This window comes from Mastacembelus armatus, chromosome 24 (genome assembly GCF_900324485.2).
Source record: "Mastacembelus armatus chromosome 24, fMasArm1.2, whole genome shotgun sequence".
NCBI classification, from domain to species: domain Eukaryota; kingdom Metazoa; phylum Chordata; class Actinopteri; order Synbranchiformes; family Mastacembelidae; genus Mastacembelus; species Mastacembelus armatus.
In genome coordinates, this window is record NC_046656.1 from 5788398 (window position 1) to 5811055 (window position 22658).

The 22658-nt window shown below is 38.9% G+C and overlaps 1 protein-coding gene across 1 annotated transcript in view; it reads left to right on the forward strand.

Moving 5' to 3' along the window:
• ptchd4 (patched domain containing 4) overlaps positions 1 to 22658 on the forward strand; it is a 30888-nt gene that overhangs the window by 4976 nt on the left and 3254 nt on the right. Inside the window, exon 2 of the mRNA XM_026319142.1 lies at positions 2931 to 3426. Coding sequence (XP_026174927.1) covers positions 2931 to 3426 — 496 coding nt within the window. The remainder of the gene's footprint in view (positions 1 to 2930; positions 3427 to 22658) is intronic.

Consider the following 22658-nt stretch of genomic DNA (forward strand, 5'->3'; position numbering starts at 1 on the left):
TTATACCTATAAAACATCGGCACATTAGCAGCCTTGCAGAGCTGCTAGCTGGTATAGAAATAAATTGCTTCTCTTTAGATTAGTAAGAAAAACCTGGGAGCAAGTTTTTCCATCTTTTCTCAGAGCTCAAGGTGTCACTTCCCCCTTTTTCACATATCACTCAGCTTCTCACTAATAGCACACACATTTGCTTTTGTGCAGTGCCCTATCTCCCACATGTACATACACACTGACAACACTATTTTATCTTTCCTCAGGTTTTGCAGATATAGACATTCTTGTCCTAGTTATTTCTCATTAATCACATTGTTTCCGTGCTCTGTGTGGGATACATAAGATTAGAGAAAACTGTTATTCAGCAACTCTGTCTCCTAAAAATTACATTTCTATGCAACTAAACTAACTGCAAGACGAGGAAGTAGAATGGCGTACATCATGTGCCCTACATAAAAGATTCTCGGTTAACAACATGTGAAGTCTATAGGCTGTAAAGTTGAGGTCACATTGAGGGTTTATTGGTTGAACTCGGCCTTTGCTGACAATACACTCATTTATTTATTTAGGCCAGTGCAATTTGTAAAGGGGGAATCTTTAATAACTTTGTAGATCTCGCAGGTCACTCAGAAAATAATAATTATTAGCCATAGTAAATGTTTTTGAAAATTGAATGATAAATAACTAAACTCAACTCCAGCTGTTCTGTTCATCTCCTGTTCCTCCCTTTTAAATTAAAATGGCAAAATTATTGAATACAGTTTACAGAAGCAAGTGCTCAACACAATGAATGAAAATAAATGCCAAAGATATGTTAAATGTAAATGTAATATGAAATGGGAATGCAGTTTAGGTGTATAGAAATTGAATCTTTAGGAGACTATAGGTTGCATCGAAATGATCTGAAATGCATAAGTAAAGTTGGACCGTCTGTGAATTTGAGCTTTGTGCAATTACACAAATCTACTTAGAGCTAAAGCCGTCTGAGTGTGTTTAGCAATTATTGAGTGACTGTTTTGACAGTATAATGCAGCACAAAAATAATCTACAGAACTTTCTTAATATGTAATATACTCTCAGGCTGTTGACTTATGGGTGGGATCAGAATAACTCATCTGTTTTTGTCTCTCTGCAGTAAATTGTTTACAGAAATTGCAGCAAACAATGACGTGGATTTATCCATTTCAAAGCATAAGATTTATATCAAGCTTCCCACTGTGAAACAGCATATTGTAGCAGTTTGACTGTGCTGGATTATTGCATTCATAACAAGATAAATCAAATCTACCATAAGCTGAGAATTAAAATTGACATTGTTCTGGTTGCAACAATATAACAATGTCATACAGGGGTTCAAATTGACATTGCAATGCTGTCTATTTCTTCCCTAATTAAATGGGCTGGTGAAATATTTACTATGTCAGTGTTTTGTACACTTTATATTATAGTGTTCACATAAGTCTGGTGTATAATGCTATAGCTTTGATATATGTGCATACATTACTCATTCAATCAAAATTCAGTATTTTTAAACATGTGGCACACATAGACAGCTAACATTATAGTCTGTGGGGCTGCATAAAGATAAAGACCTAGTGTTGCAGGCCTACTTGTCCTGTGCGTGAATTAACAAATCTTAAACACTGATCCTAAGGCTGAACTGCATCACTGCCTGAATGAGGATGAAGCTTTCCACATCTGAAAAGGTGCTGTTTTCAGAACCTCAGCTGTGATTTTCAGTTGTGACGTTTGTTTTCTCTTTAAACATTTACTCAACATATAAAAATCTGTCTAGCTCTTCAAAGCCCATAAACAATGCTTTGAATTCATATCTTCTGTGTAACCACTTATGGGAACTACTTTGCTTTTCACTCAAAACTGAAACAGTGATTTGGCGAATTGCTCAGTGAAGAAAGACAATACAACATAAACTACCAAAGGACTAGTGATGCAAAACTGAATTGGCCTGGGTGACATGTTGAATTGTTACCTTTAAAGTGTATATTGTGTTTAAGTGTTTAAGGTCTGTTTAAGCACTGTTAGTGAGATTTCATTGTCAGTAAACAGTGTCGTGTTGCTGTGAACCCTGTCATTTCAGTGACCTTCCTTCCTGTTGATAGTGATTTGTTTGAGACACATATGTTAATAACAGAAAATTAGATGAACAGTCTGCATTCTTCTTCCTGCTTGTTCTGGTAGTGAGAGTTAATCTTCATGTGAAGGTCTAAGTAAGAAGCTCATTGGTCATGACTGTCATCCTATTGAGGGATGCTACAGCAGCAATAGCTAAGTATGGAAGTTCTTTTATTGAAATGGCAATACAATGGGCAATTTGTCATACTGTCTGAACATGCAGTTTGCAGGTCACAAGTCGATATACGAAATGATATTTCAGTCCTCAGTCTGTTTTGAAATCTTATGAACAAAAGAACAATGCGCATGCCTACATTTTGTGTTCTATTAGATGTCAGACCTTACATGCATTGTACATGTACAGTCACCCAGGCAACACGTCTATGTTAAACACAGAAGAAAAGTTGTGCCAACATTAACCTCGTGTCTCTCTTTTGTTGTGATTTCTCCCTGACAGGTTAATGCTACCCACTTTGTCCCAGCTGTCTCACTGAACTCTTGCCCACACTGCACAGTTCTTGCTGAATTACATTACCTCCAAACTCTAACTGGTTTCATTTAAACCATATCATGGAGCTGCACATCCACCTTGACACATTGCTTTGTCCACAGCTGTGACAGGAGTTCTGAATCAGCAAATAGTGCAGAGCTGCAGCTCTACTGCTCTGTCAGATGGACCAGTCTTTGCTGCTTGCTGTCACCCAACAGATTTAAGTGGTTCAGGTGTAGAAGATACAAGGCTTTGTTTTGAACTATTGTACCACTCTAACTAGCTAACATCAGAACCTCTAAATCCCCTATAGGATGGCCGTGTGTCCTTCATCGGACACCAGCTGGGCGGCGTGTCCTTCTCGCCCAACAGCCGAGACCAGCAAGTCAAGTTTGCCCGTGCTGTCCAGATCACCTACTACCTCCGCAACCACGGACCTGTGGTCCAGGACACCATCGCGGAGCGCTGGGAGAACGAGTTCTGCGCCCTGGTCAGCCGGCTGTCCACGGCCGAGGCACCCCAGGCACCGGACCAGCTCCACATCCAGTCACTCACCTCCTTCAGCCTGTGGCGGGACTTCCACCAGACGGGTGTGCTGGCCAAGGGGGAGGTGCTGGTCAGCCTAGTGCTGGTGCTCCTGGCCGCCACTATATCCAGCTCCATGCGTGACTGCCTCAGGGGGAAGCCGTTCCTCGGCCTCCTCGGCGTGTTGACCATCTGCATCGCCAACGTGACGGCTGCGGGGATCTTCTTTATATCTGATGGGAAGTTCAACTCTACACTGCTGGGAATCCCATTCTTTGCTATGGGTGAGTGGGAGAGTGAATCGTGACTGAGACTGACTGTGTGTGTGTGTGTGTGTGTGCGTGTGTGTGTGTAGTGGTTGGTTAAGGGGCTTGCAGGTTGATTGGGGAAGGGATTATTTGCTGGACTGTGATGGGCTTGTCCTCGCAGGGGATGCCAACAGTTGTTATTTCTAAACTGGAAATAATGTGAGTTTGAGTGTGTGTCTGCAGCTGCAGCTCTGTGTTTTCTGGCAGGCAGTTATTGCTATGCAACATTTACAGTGTTTTTGCACCACATTTAGTTGGCGGACTGTTTTTTATTGTCAGCTTTGTGGATTTAATAATAAACTACAGTATATTACAATGCCTATCAAGTATGAGCTGCAACACAAAGCTATCACGCATCAGACTGCTAGAGTAGGAAAAAAAATCACAAGCCACAGGCCTTCATTATTGTTTTTTAATTTGCATTTAGCGTCATATTTCAGGAGAGTCACACTGTGTGTGTATGTGTGGGCTTGACCTTTTCTCTGTTATATGCACACTTATTATGTACACACACAAATGCTGCAAAACATTTCCAGTTGAATTTGCATTTATATTTGCTACTTCTATTATATGACACTTAATGAATATTATAACAGATATTTTATGATTTATTTTGTCAATATATTGGCTAATGTTTGAAAATAATACATACAGTGCAGTGTTTTCTCAATAATTGTTATAAGAATAAATGCACAATCACCTGTAGCTAATGCTGAACTAAACTGCCCACCTGAGAGTCTGTAACTCACCGTGATGGCATGTGATGCTGTAGGCACCATTGTAGAGATACTGAGGCCATTAAATGGAGCTTAGAATCCCTTTTAACAAATCAACCTACAACAGTCCCACTGACATGAAAATGAAAAGACCCCACAATGCTACACTGATGACATACATAGCCAACTATTATATTTTTTGCTTTTCATGTTTCTTATTTTGTACACTATTATCTTGTTGCTTCTCTCCCTCTGCCTCCTTCTCCTTTATATCTTCAGCTATACCTTACACTGTATCTTGGATTTCCCTTCCTGTGCACTCTTCTAAGGTCACAGGATACCTGGGGCTTTGGTATAGTTCTGCTGCAGGCCAGATGACATAATTGAAGTTTAAGGCTCAAAAAGAGGAGCATGGATCAGCTCCATGTGACCTAAAGGGGGAAGAAGAGAAGAGAGGAGAAAGGCAAGCAGTGCCGGAAAAGGGTGAAAAGGAAAGTCAAGAGATAAGAAGAAGAGAAAGAAAAAAGGAGGGTGTAGAGGATGAGGCAGAGAACAGACAGATAGAGAGGGAAGTGGTAGCGAAGAGGGGAAAGAAGAGAGAAGGTCTCCTACCGAAGGAGAAGTTGGAGGAGGGTGAAATAGATGGAGAAGACTTGATTAAGTCTCTAATTTCATATGACAGTATCTCAGAGGAAGCAGATGTCCATGTTCCTCTGGGGAGGACTTGAATGAAACACCCCTATCACTGTATTAATGCCACGTCAGGGTAACCACTGAGAACTGAAATGGATACTGATGCCCAGTCTTTTTAAAGATCAGCTTGTAGGTTGGATTCCTTACCGAATTACATGTTAAGTTACAAGCTTTGAAAAGTGTATTAGAATTATATTTTTATTATAACATTATATTATATAAGGGATTCAATGTCCTTATGGTGCACTTTGTGATATTGATTCTGGGAAGCTGCCAGTTTCTAATTTTTTTTTTCATTTTAACATTTTGACTAATCCCCCAACCCTACGACACTTCTAGGAGCAAAGCTCACAAAATTGAGCAGCTGATTTGTAGTCTGTTTGTGTCGTCTTGGTTGTTTAGTGTCTTTTTCTCAACACTTCATGTCCATTTGGACTTGTGTTGCTCCTCCTGGTAACATCAGCATTGTGTAGTCATTTGACTTTCTTTCCAACAAAAAGGTCAACAGTCCTTTCACAGCTCCATGGTCTATGGTCCCCCTGACCACTTGGGCCCTTGGGCTTATGCCTGGTAGGCCTACTCAGTAATCCATCTGTATGCTCAGGTAGTAATAATGTAGTCTAATTTAATTAAAAATTTGGCAATGCTGGATGATTTCCTGGGAGAATCTTCTTTATTTCACAATGTGTTTCGGCCCTTATTAGCCCTTATTAGTATTATAGGATGTGTGGAATCAGAGCATATATATACTCTGTAATAATCAGCTACTCAATGAAAGCTAGACACATAAGTGGCCAGCCTCCAAAGGGTATTTCCCTTCCAACCCTGAGGTGTCAAAATAAAAGTGCACAAAAAAATGAAACTGAACAGAAAACATCTCACAATCACTTGATAGCAGCAAAAGTATAAAGAAAAAAACTGTAAAACACAGAAACTATACACAAAAATGTAATACAGTTAAAATAGATGGGAATAATTAACCTATAACTGTGAACCCATAAGATTTTATTTAATAAAAACTCTGTCATACTAAGATCTTCATTCATTCATTTAATCCAGAAGAGTTCTTCCTGAGACTTGTTGTCACCTCCAAATTGAGCATGTGTAGCTACTAAAAAGGTTATTATTGTGTTTGTGTAGGCTTCATGCAGAAGGCAAAAACTTCTCTCACTCCATAGCTGGTCTTTATGTAGGTCACTATCCAGTGTCACCCTCTGTATTATAGTAGCTATTGTTTGATATTTCTGTGACAGTAGGCCATCTCTTATGATTAGTCAGGAACTGTCTTGGTTTAAAACAGAGGGATATTTTATGGCAATTTTAGGGGCACAGATTATAATAATGAGATCTTACAAAATGGCAGCATTACTCAGGCGGACATAAATGATTTATGAGAGTGAAGAGATTTTGATCAATTTGACCTACAACACTTGTACAAATGTGCCTCACAGAACAAATTAAGAGACGTTTGGGATAAGAACATAAAAATGTTCTTGCATGAGGCCTGCTGAGTCTATGGTTTCAGTAAAAGGAGCAGCACTAATCTGTATTGGTTTCTGTTGTAAGTATCATGCTACAAGTATTGTCAGTATCATACTCTTTCCAGTTTTGGAGATCACCAATTGCTTTAGTACTGCCTGGTAGTAGCCCTAGCAAATGGCTCATTAAGCAGGCTTTATATTAATTCCAAACTGATTACCAGATGGTTTGATGGTTTTGAAATCTCCACCCACATTGGGTATGACATGTCTGACCACCATCATTAACTGAACCTGGTCCCTTCATAAAGAAGCCAGCTCAGTTCTCCACTGGTTCTCCTCACACCGCAGCTCAATTTTCTCTCCACAGGCCATTATTTGTCCATTGGACACATAATTATAAAAGCAGTACAGCAGTACAGTGCTACGTATGATCTACATGACATGAAATGAGGTAAAGGATGTGGATTCTAGGGAAATATTTTACATTTTCAACTCAGCTGTGTTATTTGTGAGCCAGAGAATGAGCCTGCAGCTACTCTTATCTGATGGCCACATGCAAACAAACATCGTTGCTGAAACAGAGGTAGACAAGCCCTACTGAGCCTCATTCTGCATACTCCCGTGATTCACTTATCCTGGTGATATACACTATAGACCTAATTATTTTATCTGAATATGGTCCCATGGTTTTTTGGTTGATACTTGCTCCCTTCAGCTCCTCTGTGCACATTACTATAACACTTGGGATTGCAATCTCGTAATTAAATTCCCTATGTGTATAATCTTTACAATGATATTGACGGTTTTCTTTTACTTCTAAATCTACCACTACCAGGTTCAAAATTCCAATAAAAATGCTAAATCTAATCCAACATAAAGTTATTTTTGTCTTTCCTTTAAATGTTATTCATTTGCAAATATTAAAGTCAGCCGTGTATTGCCATTTTACTCTGAAAGTGTGCCGCTACATGCAGTAGATTAGGAAATTATTCAGATCTAGCTGTGCCAACTTTCAAGGGAGGTCATGTATCGTTGCACCTGGGCAGTTTTAAACGCTCCTGCAAGGCAGTCCCGTCAGCTCTACATGTAGTAGCATACTGCAGTGCAGTGGCTTTCCTTTTAGATAAAAGTTGATCTCAATCTGACAATGTGAGTGTGTCAGAATAAGTGACTGTGCTGTAGCTTCTTAACAAAAGAGGGGGTAATAAAGAACCATGGTCGGTGTGGTATGTTGTCAAAGATGTCCAACCCCATTTAGAACTGGCATCCAACCCAGAATCTCTCCATTTACCAAGCCTGTATGGTAAAGTGGCCAGATGAAAGGCACTTCAGAGGAAAAGCAGTGTGATTGCCCAAATGGTGGGGGCCCTTAAAAAACGGAGAGCAAAAAAAAAGCTCTCCAGTGTAATGAGATGGAAATTGAACTCTGACCTGAATGCCAAGTGCTATGTGTGGTGAGGTATCTGTGAGGCAGCATTGTGCTACTGTGCTACAAATGATCAGGATGGAGAGAATGATAACTGAAGCATAGTGAGCAGGGGAACAATTTGGCAAAATAAAGTAGTCTGAAATTAGCAAAATTGGCATGAAAAATGGTCTGATTTAATCAAAAATGCTCCTGGATTTGTAGAGCTGGTGTTCAGGACATACTTTGGTTGGTACCAAAAACATTGGGAGGTTTTAATCCTCAGCCTACAAAGCACAAAGCACTGAACTTCAGATAAAAAACACTGATAGAAAAAACAAAATACTTTTTGCCACACTGTGACGACGTTTGATCAGATTCAGGAGAGATGTTTCTCCCCTCTAAAGCTGACTTTGGCTCATTAAGTGTAAAACTGTGGTTTATCAAATCCTCCTCTCACATCATAGTAAAACTATCATTCTCTCTGAAAAAATACGCTAATGTCAGCTCTGACATTTGAGTCAGGTAGTGGAGGAAGGCCTGTTTGGGGCAGGTACCACCACATGTCAGTGGTGCTTTGTTTAATATGGAGCAACTTCTCCTCCTGTCTGTCTCCCCTGTGTCTATCTGCCATATCATCTGCAAGCGGGCCAATTACCGCAGAGCTGAGCTTGTCACTTCTTTCTCTCTCTGGATATGTGATGGCTGTTAGAAGTGTAAAAACAGGCAGGGAGAGGAGGAGAGGAAAGAGAGCACAGCAGGACTCATGAAACACGACAGGTCCAAAATATACTTAGTATATTAACCTTTATAAAACTATGTTTTATTTACTTAACTCAACATGCTACTGTACCGCACATCCCACTAGTACATGGTGGTATTCCATGGCACTAAGCTGTAATACAAACTTTTCACCTCAGCCACATTTGACATTTGTAGTGTGTGTCAGGGTATGACTTTTATCTGAGTTAAGCTAACACTGGCTTCAACATCACCTGAACCGATTTGTTTTTTTTATAGTACCAGCAGTGACTGATTTATAACTTTCAGATTTAGTGGGATATTTTTTATATCTCTTCACTATATAAGTAGTGCTGGTTTATAGCACATTGTTTCCTCTTTTACAATACCTTTTTTCTTGAAACATACTGACTTGTATATCCACTTTGAAAACAGTGAATTTATCTAAATTGCCATTCCCATGTACCAGTTAATAGCTCTAAGTATCTGTTGACTCAGTTAATACTATTTACATACTGGTTAAATGTATAAGTTTGGTTGGCCATTGTAGATATTTCAAAAGAAGTTGTCTCTGTCACACCTGCTCTCCATGTTCTTCGACATAAAAGTGAGGCTCAGAGGTTCCTGTCAGTGTTGCTGACTGCTGATTCATAAGCTGTTTTCTCTTGATGTTTTTACAGATGTTATTTTCGTATCCTCTGACACATGATAAATAGTGACATTCAACATTTGCCACCAGTCATGTCCGGTGGCTATCTCTGCTGACGATGAAAAGACTTCTGGGAATTCCAGCCTGTTCCTATAGGTCTGGCTGGATGACTGATGATGGATCTATGGGTGTTATTGCCGTGAGGGGCTCTAGGGTGATGGCAGTATGACAGCTTCAGGGCTGTTATTAATGACTAGAGGAAAGAGCCTCTGCACCAATTAATATAACTCACATGGTCCTAAATGTTAAATAGTATTTAAATTGTATTTTTGAAAGAGCAAGTAGTTACGATATCCCTGATGTTGTCACCACAATTTTAATGTTGCCGTGGGCAACAGGAAGATGGATTTTATTCTGGGAGCTAGAATAATTCCTGGTTCAGTTCCCAGTATCATGTTCTTGTACAGATTTTATTTAGCTTTTCCACTCATTTCTTCTGTTTGCAGTTCATAATTATATAATCAATGTTCAGAAGCATGTATCACTGCGTCTTTAATCAAGGACTGTCAAATTTGCGCCTTGCTGTATTTATAGTACAAGGAACTGTGGTGTTTCTCACAGGTAAAACTGATTGCAGTGCCTGCAAGGAAAAGTCACAGCTTAATCTGAGCAGACAACAAGAATCACAGTTTATGACTGTGCCATCTCCACGTTTCCATGGTAATGTGGGAACCTATAGGTAAACCTAGGAGGATATTTATGTCCCCTTTGCTTTCTTCTAAGGATTAATCTTTGGAGGATATGAATGTCTGTATACAACTAATATTAAATACCTACCTGTTGTAGATTTTTCACTCTGGACCAAAGGGGACTGATCAACACACCCTCATTACCATCCCTCATCCCTAACATGATGCCACCAGCATGCCTTAAAACTGTTGTAGTTCTGTGTCATGAATATGGTGTCATTATCACTGCTGAAAATCACCTGTTCAAGAGGCATATTGCTACTTCTGGACATTAAGATCCACTTAGTTGTCATACAGAATGCAACTTAGATTGAAAAAACAGCTGTGTAATCTTCTGCGGCTTTGGAAGACATTTATCAAGTCTAAGAAAATGATATACTGATAATGTCATAGGGACTGCCTTAAGGAAACATACTGAAACATACCTTTGCATCCTGGGAAGTGTAGGAGACTGTTGTTGATGTCCACAGAGAAAAGACTAAAAGTCTGGATGCTTCAGCTCCCAATCCATTTGAGTCTTGTCTGGCATATGTAACAATATCGTTGTGTTGAGGCTGTTTCCCCTTAGAACTCCATAAGTTCTGTATCTTAAAATAAGAAAGCCTTGAAATGAAAGTAATGGAACATTTTCACTTTATGAATTCCCAGGGGATGCCATCAGACATAGTGCAGTGCTGCTCTGGCTCTGAATCCAGCAGCAGCTACACAACCAAGCAGACACACCAGATTATCTGATTTACAGCCTTATTTGTCAGCCCTTTTGCATCACAAGTAAGTCATTTGTATTCCCTGCTACTATGCTGCCACCAACCTTTACTCAGCTGACCCAGCCATTATGTTTGTGTGTCTTTTCTTACACATAGGAAAAGTTTACCTTCTTGCATACATTTTCATACTGTCATCCGTCGATTATAAGCACTAGACTTTTTTAGTGTATGACATTTACAACAACAGTTTTGGGGTGACTGAGTGAATGAAATTGGTGAGAAGCCTTGCACACATCTGACAGGCAAAACATATGTGTTTGTGTATAGATTTACATGTCATATGGAGGACACAGGCGCTCCTCCTTATTACAGCAGAAGCTATTGATCTTATATTATTGCCAGAGTTCGCTGTTCATAGCTGACTACTACATGTAGAGATAGCTGACCTGCCCCTCTCTCACACACACACAGTGCATGTCTGAGCTAAAGCTGCTAATGATCACTTAGTTACATTCAAACCACAGCATAAACTGCTCTGCTCAGTGGATTTACCATTATAGAGAAATTTTTAATCAACACTAGCGCTATCCTTTTTATTACAGATCCCTCCTGGTGTAACATATTACATGGGATTAAGAGGGAAGTTGTAAAATTTTTGGTTGGTATATAATGAGGATATGGCATACAGTACAGATGGCTTCAGGCCTACGTCATACTAGAACAGCACTTCAGTGTTCGGGCTTTGCAAGATAAGAGAAATGATACATGTTTAGCAGCGTCTTCTAATTTTGGTATCAGTATAGTTAGTGAATCATTTGAGCATAAAATGGGAAAGTATGCAAGAAGGCTAATTTTCATTGCACTTTTCCAACTATGAAGCCATTATAATGAGAAAGAATTACAGTGTGAAAGCAAAGACGTGGTTTGCATCTAGCTCTTAGTCACTGTGAAGCTAATGTTAGTTCAAACAGCTACAGAGCAGAGCTTTCACCAGTAGGTATCAACAGTGGTCATCAGCCACATGATGACAGCTGCTTAATTTTCAGACATCAATTACTCTAAATACAGTTTGTCATTGCTGTGGACAACTATGTAGTTGTCAATGCTTTTCATGTGAATAAGTTTTCATTGAAAACTAGATATAGGTTGAAATAGAAGCTTACTTTTCTCAGACTGACTGGTAACAGTGTTATTAATTCAATCGGCCCATATTAAAGCATCAGAAACCAATCGCTATTTTTATTTCATTTATATATTTATATATATTTTTTTGTTAACTTACACAATTGAAATGACATTTTTCTTTTCAGACAATACAAGAAATACCATAAATTATACCAGACCTCACAAGACCATTTCAAATTCAAAGTTGCCAAATAATTTGGACTATCAGAAAACTACTGCTCTGTGGACTAAATCATGATATAGGCTTTATTTAAATATATGAGTACTATGGAAAAATGCCTTGTAACTTCATAAAGGAAGATTAGGAGCATGAGGAACAAGTCACATTATACCACCTCCTACATTACCCTCTCATTAGATTTGCCATTTGTGTGACTATAGACCAGGATAGGAGCCACTTTTACCAATGAGAATCAATAAGCAGGTGCGTTTGGGGGTTAATCCATTTTTAATGGAAGGTTCAGCAGAAAGTGAGGTCTTAAAAGGAGCCCTCTCCAAAGCTTTAAATATAGCATCACAGAGTGGTCTTGAATTTTTTATGGATGGATAGTAAAAGGTCACCGTGCATCATTCTGCCTGTAACTGTATATTTTTGGGATTATTGTGCACCTAATGTCACAAATTGCTGAAAAAGACTGTGACAGCTTTCTCTTATGTTTTCAGACTAGTGTTGTCACTTCGATACCAATACCTGCCTATAAGTCCCTCAATTCAATTCAATTCAATTCAATTCGATTTTATTTGTATAGCTCCAAATCAAAATACAAATCATTTCAAGGCACTTCACAAAAAAAAAACAAAAAAAACCCCAACAATTCCCTTATGAGCAGCACTTAGTGACAGTGGAGAGGAAAAACTCCCTTTAACGGAAGAAAAAACCTCCAGCAGAACCAGGCTCAGTTTGGGCGGCCATCTGCCTCGACCGGTTGGGGTGAGTGGATAGAGGAGAGAGAAAAGAACAGCAACAATAAACAACAAATAGACACTGCAGGTTGGTGGGACCAGTAACTGCACATCAGCGATATACAGCTCCAGGATCGGGGACACCTGCAGAAGGTACAGAGAGAGAGAGAGAGAGAGAGAGAGAGAGAGAGAGAGAGCACAAAGTTAGTGACATTCAGTGGTGGAATATACATGTGAGAGGGGAGGAAAGGGGAAGGGAAGGGAAGGCGGGTTAGGGTAGGGGAGCTCAGTGCACCGATGGAGAGTCCTCAGGCAGTCTAGGCCTATAGCAGCATAACTAAGGGATGGTTCAGGGTTACCTGAAGCCAGCCCTATACGCTTTGTCAAAAAGGAAGGTTTTAAGTCTAGCCTTAAAAGTACAGAGAGTGTCTGCCTGCCTGAACCCAGACTGGGAGCTGGTTCCACAGGAGAGGAGCTTGATAGCTAAAGGCTCTGCCTGTCATTCACAAGTAGACCTGCGATCTGAGAGCGAAGTGCTCTATTAGGATAATATGGTACTATGAGGTCTTTAAGGTATGAAGGAGCTTGATCATGAAGGGATTTGTGTGTGAGAACAAGGATTTTAACTTCTATTCTGTATTTTAGGGAGCCAATGAAGAGAAGCTAATATAGGAGAAATATGATCTGTCTTGCTAGTTCTTGTCAGGACTCTGGCTGCGGCATTCTGGATTAACTGGAGGCTTTTTATGGAGATACTGGGACATCCAGATAGTAATGAGTTACAGTAATCTAGCCTTGAGGTAACAAATGCATGGACTAGTTTTCTGCATCATTTTGAGACAGGAGCAATATTTTGGCAATATTGTGCAAGTGAAAGAAGGCAGTTCCAGAGATTTGTTTTATGTGTGAGTTAAAGGACATGTCCTGGTCAAAAATAACACCAAGGTTTTTCACAGTAGTGCTGGAGGCCAGGGCTATGCCATCTAAAGTAGCTATAATTTTAGAAAAGCTCTTTCTGAGGTTTTTAGGCCCAAATAGAATAACTTCTGTTTTCTCTGAATTTAAAAGTAAAGTTACTGGTCATCCAGGCCTTTATGTCAGTTAGACACACCTGATGTCTGGTTAACTGGATTGTGTTATCAGGTTTCATAGATAGGTACAGCTGAGTGTCATCTGCATAGCTGTGGTAATTAATAGAGTGCTTCCTAATAACATTGCCTAAAGGAAGCATGTACAAGGTGAACAGAATCGGTCCTAGCACAGAACCTTGTGGAACTCCATAATTAAATTTTGTGCGCGTGAAAGGTTCATCATGGACATGAATAGGATTGGAACCAATTTAATGTTGTTCCTCTGATACCAGTCACATGCTCTCTGTAATAAGATGCTGTGGTCAATAGTGTCAAATGCAGCACTAAGGTCTAGGAGGACAAGTATAGAAACAAGTCCATTATCAGAGGCTAAGAGAAGATCATTGGTGACTTTTAACAGTGCTGTTTCTGTACTATGATGTGCTCTAAATCCTGATTGAAAATCTTCAAATAGTTCATTCCTGTATAAGTGGTCTGATAGCTGCTTATCAACAGCTTTTTCAAGAATTTTAGAAAAAAATGGTAGGTTGGATATTGGTCTATAATTAGCCAAGACTCCTGGATCAAGACTAGGCTTTCTGAGTAAGGGTTTGATTACTGCAGTCTTAAAGGCCTGTGGTACGTAGCCTAATACTAGAGATAAATTTACCAAGTCTAATAAAGATGAGTTAATTAATGGCAGCGTGTCTGTAAGCAGTCTAGTTGGGATGGGGTCTAAGAGACACGTTGATGATTTAGATGAAGCAACTACTGATGTGAATTCAGAGAGATCTATGGGAGAGAAGCAGTCTAAACATAACTGAGGTCTTATAGATGATTCAAGAGCTACTGTAGTAGAAGATTAATTTATGGCAGCTATAGGAAGCATTTGATGAATTTTATCTCTAATAGTTGTGATTTTATTTGTAAAGAAACTCAAAGTCATCACTGCTGAGAGCTAAGGGAACACTGGGCTCAACAGAGCTGTGACTTTTTGTCAGCCTGGCTACAGTGCTGAAAAGAAACCTGGGATTGTTCTTATTTTCCTCTATTAGTGATGAATAGTATGCAGTTCTGGCTTTACGGAGAGCTTTTATTTATTTGTAATAGACTATTTTTCCAGGCTAGATAAAATTCTTCTAAATTTGTGGAACACCACTCCCTTTCCAGCCTTCATGATGCTGCTTTAAGGTACAAATATGTAAATTATACCATGGAGCTAATCTCCTCTGATTCACTAACTTCTTTTTCAGAGGGGACACAGTATCAAGCATTTCACGCAGTGAGGCTACAGCGCTGTCAACAACATGATCAATTTGGTAGGGAGTAGGATTGAGGCAAAATAGAAGGGTACTTGGCTAGTACCAGAATGTGTAGCGGTTAATGAATTGTTTAGAGAGTTTAGTTAGTTTTTAGGTGTGTTAGACTAAAGCTAGTCTGTTGCTAATCTGTAGATGAACTATATGGCACACACAGCACAACACACTTGCAATAGGAAGTGGAATCACTTACCCGGAAACCACTTACCATCGATAACACTACTGAGAAGATGGGATGGAAAAAAACTAAACCATTAGGAAAATTAATGGAATTACAGATGACAGAACATGGAATTTAATAAGCACAAAACAAAGAAACAAGATTTTGACAATGTCAGTGCTGTGGAGAATGTGAAAGGAGGCATTAACACAACAGGAGTGAATTATGTTGGTCACATTGGGTAGTTAACAGTTAAAAACTTAAATAAGACAGTTGCCTTTAATTTCCTCATCAAACTGTGATGGCAAAAAAGGTCACTAGTTACACATGGCATATGTCATATCTATGACATTCACTAATCGCTACAATGTCGCTCTTTAAATTATTTGTACAAGTCAGCACGTCAGTCAGTGAGATGCTTTGCCAAGTTGGATGTGTTGGTGCCGTTGGTTTGAAACATCTTTTACAGACGCACTTTGCAGTGTCCATAGGCTTGTCCTGACTGTCGGCTACTTCATCTCAGCAGCAGTAAAAAATAAAGAGAATTATTAATCATTAAGCCTATTAACTAATGTCAGATTTCAGAACATGTTGATTTTGTGAACTTGTTATGTAATTTGCTATGCACATAAAAGCAGTGTAGAAGGAGGTAGCAATGGATTTCATGGTGGAGATTAAATCCATAAGTAAGTTGAAAAGCAAATACTGTTGCTGCCTGTTCTGACTGTGAACACTGTGTTGTTATTACTGTCTTAGAAGTGTGTGGTTACAGCTCTATGGTGTGAATATTGTCAAACAAAGTTAGCTGACTTATCTGTACACTTGCACAGTAATCAGCGACTGTAACTGCTGAACTTTACTATTTTAGTTTTAGTAGAGATAAAATACTAAATCCGTGTAGTATTATAAAGCATTGCAATTATTATTCTTCGTTAACAAATGAAAGAAAACTTTTATATTTACAGTACACCTAAGGATAACTTTATGCCACATGGGAAATTAGAAAAGCATTGATAAGTTTCATGCAGTTTTTATGATGAAATTACACATATTGGCTGTGCAGCTACACAGAGAATTTATGGACACATTTATAGACAGTGAATCCAGGCATTGGGCAAACCCTCAATGACAGAAATCTCTACTTCCGTAGATGGATATACTTTTTTTTTTACAGAAAACCAGTTTCAGGTGAGAAGGTAAGATCAAAATGAAACTACATGACCACATTGCTCATATCAACCTAATATTCCATTAGAATGATGTTTTTAATCAACATGGATCAGTTCATACTGCTTATCAGATTAAAGATTCTGTGATTGAATGTTAAGTTTGCTATTTCGTTGACAGCACAAAGAAAGAGAGAGGAGAGTGATGGAAACAAGGGGAGAGAGCAGGGTTTAGTCACCAGATAGACCACTGGGACAGAGCATAAGGCCCTGTATAAATACCACATTCTCCTTGTGGGCTGAGCATCCTTAAAGCCTGATACTACAATTGCCCCTGTCAGCTACATAAGCAAACTAATGCCAAATTTCACTTTGTGCCACTGCTTTGATTACAAGCCATAGACAACGGAGAAGAGCACTTGCAGCTATGCCTTTGTTTTTTGTTGGGTTTTTTTGTTTTGTTTTGTTTGTTTTTCAGATTTTTATCATGAAAGCTGCCAGAGCATGAGAGAAAAAAAACAGCCGACATGTCCACTGTGCCTGGTGTGAAGCAAAGACCTGCAAGCACACAGCGCTGCCCGAGCCGCACAGCAACAGATATACAGCTCTTATTAATTAATCAAGATACTAGAAAGGTACTGCGATGCATTTCTTGTGTCAGCACACCGTGCAACACTATCTTAGACTCTGGTTGATATGTGGAATTGCTGTGACAGTCATATGAAATATTAACCACATGGAAAAAATTTTGCTACAATTAAAGGCATTTCACTGATTCGTGTGGTCTGTGCATTACATGCTCAGTGTGGTTTGACATCTGCTAAAGATCAGCCTCTCCGGTGACTTAATTAAGTTCTGAATTAAGTAACAGACAGAGTCAAGGGGAAAAAGAAATCTGATCCTGCATGGACAGACCAATGTCTCACAAAGCTAGAGACCTGCAAAGAATTGACAGCTATATATGTGATTGTGTGAGTTTGAAAAGGTCTCTTATGGATGAGGCATCAGTTAAATGCAAGGATGTTTTTTGTTGCATCATTGATTTGAAATATAACAATATCCAAAATACAGGCATTGTTACAAAGTTTGAGTTTTTTACATGTTGGCCTATATCTCAGTATAATCCTGCTTCAAGTCCTATTTCAGTGTGGTGCCATATGATTGATGGAGACAAGTTATCTATTTTGAGGCAGATAGAAACAAAGAGCCATACAGACATGCAGAAATACATGCACACAGCAGGCACAGAAGCTACTTTATTAGATTGATATACTATGCTGCTCGAGAGAGAGACAGGGAGAAGACTTGAAAATAAAAATTCCTAAATTTTTCACACCTAGGGTGAGCTCCATAAAATCTGTTTCAAACTGTGCCAGATTCAAAAGCCAAGATAATGTTGTCACTAAATTGCATGGGAGTTGTCAGGATTCCTCTCTCAGCCCCCATCATTTCCTGTCCAGCCACCAGATGTCCCTGGTCTTTTTTCTCACTTCCAGGCACCTGATTTACTACTCACCTGTTTCCTCAATGCTCACCGGCTCCTGTGTACTGTATATATTTCAGACCTCTTCCTTTTAATTCAGGTTTATCAGTTTATCATACTTACCCAGCCAAAGATTTTCAGCCATAGTTATCTGTTTTGCTTTTTTGATCTCTTGGTTTTGGATATCTTGCCTTTTTCTTTTTTTTTTTTTTTGGACTCTGCCTTTGTCTGTTTTTCTCCGGACTCTAAATTCTCCAGGCTGTTAGTTGGTTTAGCACCTCAGTTTGTCTTGACTTTTCTTCCAGATTGTCCTTGTCTGCTCTGAGTTCCACCTGGACTTTGTTTTTACCTTTATTAAATCCATCCCTCACTGCATTTGCCAGCCTGTCTTGTGTGTGTCTGCTATTAGGTTATGTCTGCCTGGTGTTTCTCACCACAAATTGTAATGGGGGGATTGTGAGTGTATGTGCGTTCTGGATGATTTTCAATGACTTTTTATGCCCTGACTTTGCCTCTAGCAATATCTGTAGGTCAAATCTTTACTTTAAACCAGCCAGGAAAGCTCTACACAAATGCGAACTTGGATTCTAATTCGATTTCTCTTATATAAAATATCCAAAACTATTCAAACATAAGCACAAATGTATTTTTATGTTTGCTTGAGTGCTTAAAGCCAAATAGGGAATCAGTCTTTATTTAGTTTGGATCACTCTTCTGAGGATGGTCATCCTCTGTGCATTGGTGGCATATCAAGGTGGGATGGTTAACAGTTGACCTGACTGGAAGAATCTACAGTGGGTGGGAGCAGCTCACACGCTCTCTCGCACACATGATGGATGTGTACAGGTGTGTGAATGCCATAGAAGTTTTAGAGCTGTAATTTAGTTTAATGACTCAGTGGCTTTTTGGTGGGATCCAGCGGGGGAAAGGAGGGCAAATTCAACCAGGGCTTCCATAATAGCAGTGCCATGGTCAGGCATGTGAAAGTGTAAGACTCCCCCCCCCCCCCCGCCTCTCTTCTTGGTAGAAAATAGTCTGCAGGACAGCTGTTGACAAACTGCCCTCTTACAATCCATTAGGGCTCATACCTGCATTTTGGAGAGGCTTGAGATACAATGCCTGTTGCATTTTCATCCTTTCATTCTGAGCTACAGCTTCTCATCGTTCTCACTTTAGCCATCCCAGCTTCCTGACACACTGCTGTAGTGGCTGGCAGACAGCACAGGAACAGCTGATTTAATAAAAGGATGCAGAGGTTGTATAGAAGCTCTCAAGTTGTGCTTTGGTTTAAAAGCTAATCAGTGTTATGTGTGAAATTAGCAGTTGTTATCCATAGGCCAGTCAATATTTATGGTTGGAGAATTACCACAATAAAGTGCCCATTGACAGGGTAGGATTTCAGAAATGCTGAGGTCATGAGTCTAAGTGCCTGCTGAGACTTGTATAAAGTGCATAATAATAGTCAAGATAAAAGTATGTGTGACCTCCTGTACAATTGAAAGGATCATAACCTTATTTTGGTGATATGCCTCAATTCAATAAAAACAAGACTGCACTTCTCATGTAACCTGAGCACAACATTACAGCTTAGTACAAAATATAACACCAAGATTACATCTTTCTCATTCAGATACATCAGCCAGACAAGACTTCAGACATTGTTAACAGGTACTGGGACCAGGGAAAGGAGTAATTAAAAAGCTCTTTAATTTAGCACCATACAATTGGATATTCACTTCAATTGGAAATATCAGCAGTGTAGGCAATGACAGCGCCATAAAACTAACCAATATTTTTTCTAAGTCTGTCAAGCTTTAACAATTAGGCACAGTATGCTGTTTACAGTTGTAATAGTGACAGATTTATCATTTGAAATTTACCGTAACTTTTGGTAAAGCCATCTTCATGTCAACACATTTTGCAAACTATCGCTGAAAAAATCTAACATAAGTTTGTTGGAAAACTCCATCTCTAGCTGACTTTTCTGTCTTGAATGGTATAAAAATGAAAAAAAACCAATATAATATGTATTATTATTAATTATAATAATTATGTATTATTATATATGTATTATAACATGTATTAAAAAGGCTAAAGCAACACATCACAGGAAAAATGTCAACATCCTAAACAGTGGAATATCTGTAAAGAAGATATAGAAATTATGTAACAGAATAGTTTTATTCTTTTTGTTTTTGGCTGCAATAATCTCATGTGCCAGATGGTTTTCTACACAGAACCATCTGAGAGGGCCATTTTGAAAGGGCAGAGACTCAAACCATTACTTGGCAGGTGATTGGGTAAGACATCTTCTTGCTGTCTTCATCCTAGGCCATCATGAGGCCTTATAGGATGCTGATGGGTTTGCCCCATTGGATTCATATGGATCCAGCAGCTGTGCAAGGTAAGGGCTACAAGGCACTAATGTCACAGCATTATTACAGTATTTATACAATATAAGCAATTGTAATAACATGATGTTTTTCAAAATTAAATGCAGTTCAGAAGTTTACTATAGAGATACATAGGTTACTTAAACAATGTGATGTAGACCTACGTTTACTGTATTGTATATTTATCCTTAGAATTTCAGTTTCACAATTCCTTAGACTCAATTTTTCACATTTACATGACATTTAAAAGCTGTGATAATAAGGCAAATTGATTAATTTAGCAGATGCCTTTCTGGTAAATTTTACCAAAATCCAGTAAAGGGGGGGTAGAAAATTCTACTTAAATGTAACAGTGGCAACAAGTGTTAGACTAGCTCTCTCCACAGTATGTGATGTTCACAACAGGATTTTTCCATATAGTAACTTGTAACTAGATATGCTTACAATAACATAGTTAGCTAATGATATGCTAAAGTAATACTACTACTTACCAAGAAATGAAAACATTTGTGGATTATGGAGAGCACATTAACTAATTAATTAACACTTTTTCTCTTGTATTTTTAGTTTTAAAAAGTGAATTAAAAAGACACCACCCTCCAAGCCATCCTAGTAAAGCCCCATGATCTCTGTTTCAGTGCCCATGATGCCTTGTTGATGTCTACTAAGCTGTGATTAGACACTTGCTGATGTATAGAGACATTTAAAGTGGCATTCTATTTTGTGACTAAAAAGGGCAACATGTACCGAGAAAATAACAGGGAACCCATGACTGATCCCTGAGGGACACCACAAAAATTATATTGTTTACTGTCTCAAAGAGTGAACTGAAGTCGCCAGAAGAGTTAAAACTGACTAACAAAAACTTTTTTAGCTATGGAACCCAGAACATAAATCACAAAAAATACTGAGGGCATAACCTCATCTCCTTAATAGCAACATCACTCAGAAAACCACTAATGGTGCAACATGAAAAACATGGTTTGATCATTTTTGCAGTTAGACATCGATGTAGACGGTTGTTATCATGTAAATACAATCTCCTGTCACTGCAGTCAGCTCTTTGCAGATTTTAAGGGCCAAGTGTTGTTAGTTCTTTACTGTACCTGTCAAATGTTACACTAACTGTAGTCTCATATACAGAGAAAAGGGTGGAGGTAAAAGGATACAGATGTGTTCCTTTGCTTGTGTGTTTGTGTGTGGGTGAAGATGGCGAGCACAACAAGAATGTGACTCTGGTCTTCCCTGAAGATTCATAGTTGTGGTTTTAAGTGCTCCATTGTTTACGACGGATTTAGTTCTGTCACTGCAATAATCATGGCTAATGGGAATGCGGTCTCTTTCTCAGCTTCAGTTGCTGTGTTACTCCCGACACCCTCATTCCTGTCATGTGTTTGTATTTCCTAAAAAAATTATCAGTTTTCTTCACAGTGCTGAGCTTCAGCAGCCCAAACTAACAAAAGGTAACTATTTTTCCTCCAGGTGGCATTTTGGATTTTTCATCTTCTGTCAAAATTATATGTATATTAGTTATTTGATTGTTGTTAATTTTAGTCTTGTGTTAGGCAACAAAAATGGAAGGAAACAGTCAATGAAATTTTTGTCACATTTTCAATTATGTCAAGCATTTTGAGGCCACCAGTGTTTCCATGGTTGCAGACATTGTTCTTGCCTGTCGCAAGGGTTACTTGAAAAGGCGCTGTTTGTTCTCACACACAGTGTCCATGTCACTCAGCTCTGCAGCATTACAGCAGACTGACTCTCCTTAATACATCTAATCATTTTCAAGCTCTGGCTGTTTGAACAGACCTGTTCACTCTAATCTAATCCAGCCTCTAACGTGTAGTCATTCCTGTTTATGTGGTGTTACCACGGCTACCTGCTCTCTCCGCAGAAGAAGCTGGATTCACTCAATTTTTTACCATAATACATCATCTGAGTTCATTATGAGAGAAGCTAAAACACTTGATAATATTTAAAACAGTTTTTAGTAGCTAAAATCTCGAAGGTGATTTAGATGGACTGCCAAGTTTACTCATTCCTTCCTTGCAAGTAGGATCTCAGCATCCTACTCAGCATCCATAGCACTTTCAAATAACTCACCTGACACTGAAAGATTTTTCTTAATAGCAGTAATGTCAACTTCTGAAGAGATATTTCTGCTGCAGAGCATACTGTTTTAGTAATCAGGAGCCATCATTTGATTCCAGACACACGGTGCTAAGTAAGACTTTAAAGTATAAGAATAAATTGTGTTTTCCATTTGTCTGTTTACTTGTTATCATTCAGTTTTAATTTGCAAAGAATGTAACTGGACACAATATTCAACTTTGTCAGATTAAAGTCCTTGTGGTAAATATCCTGATACTGTAGCTCAGATTTGAGCAA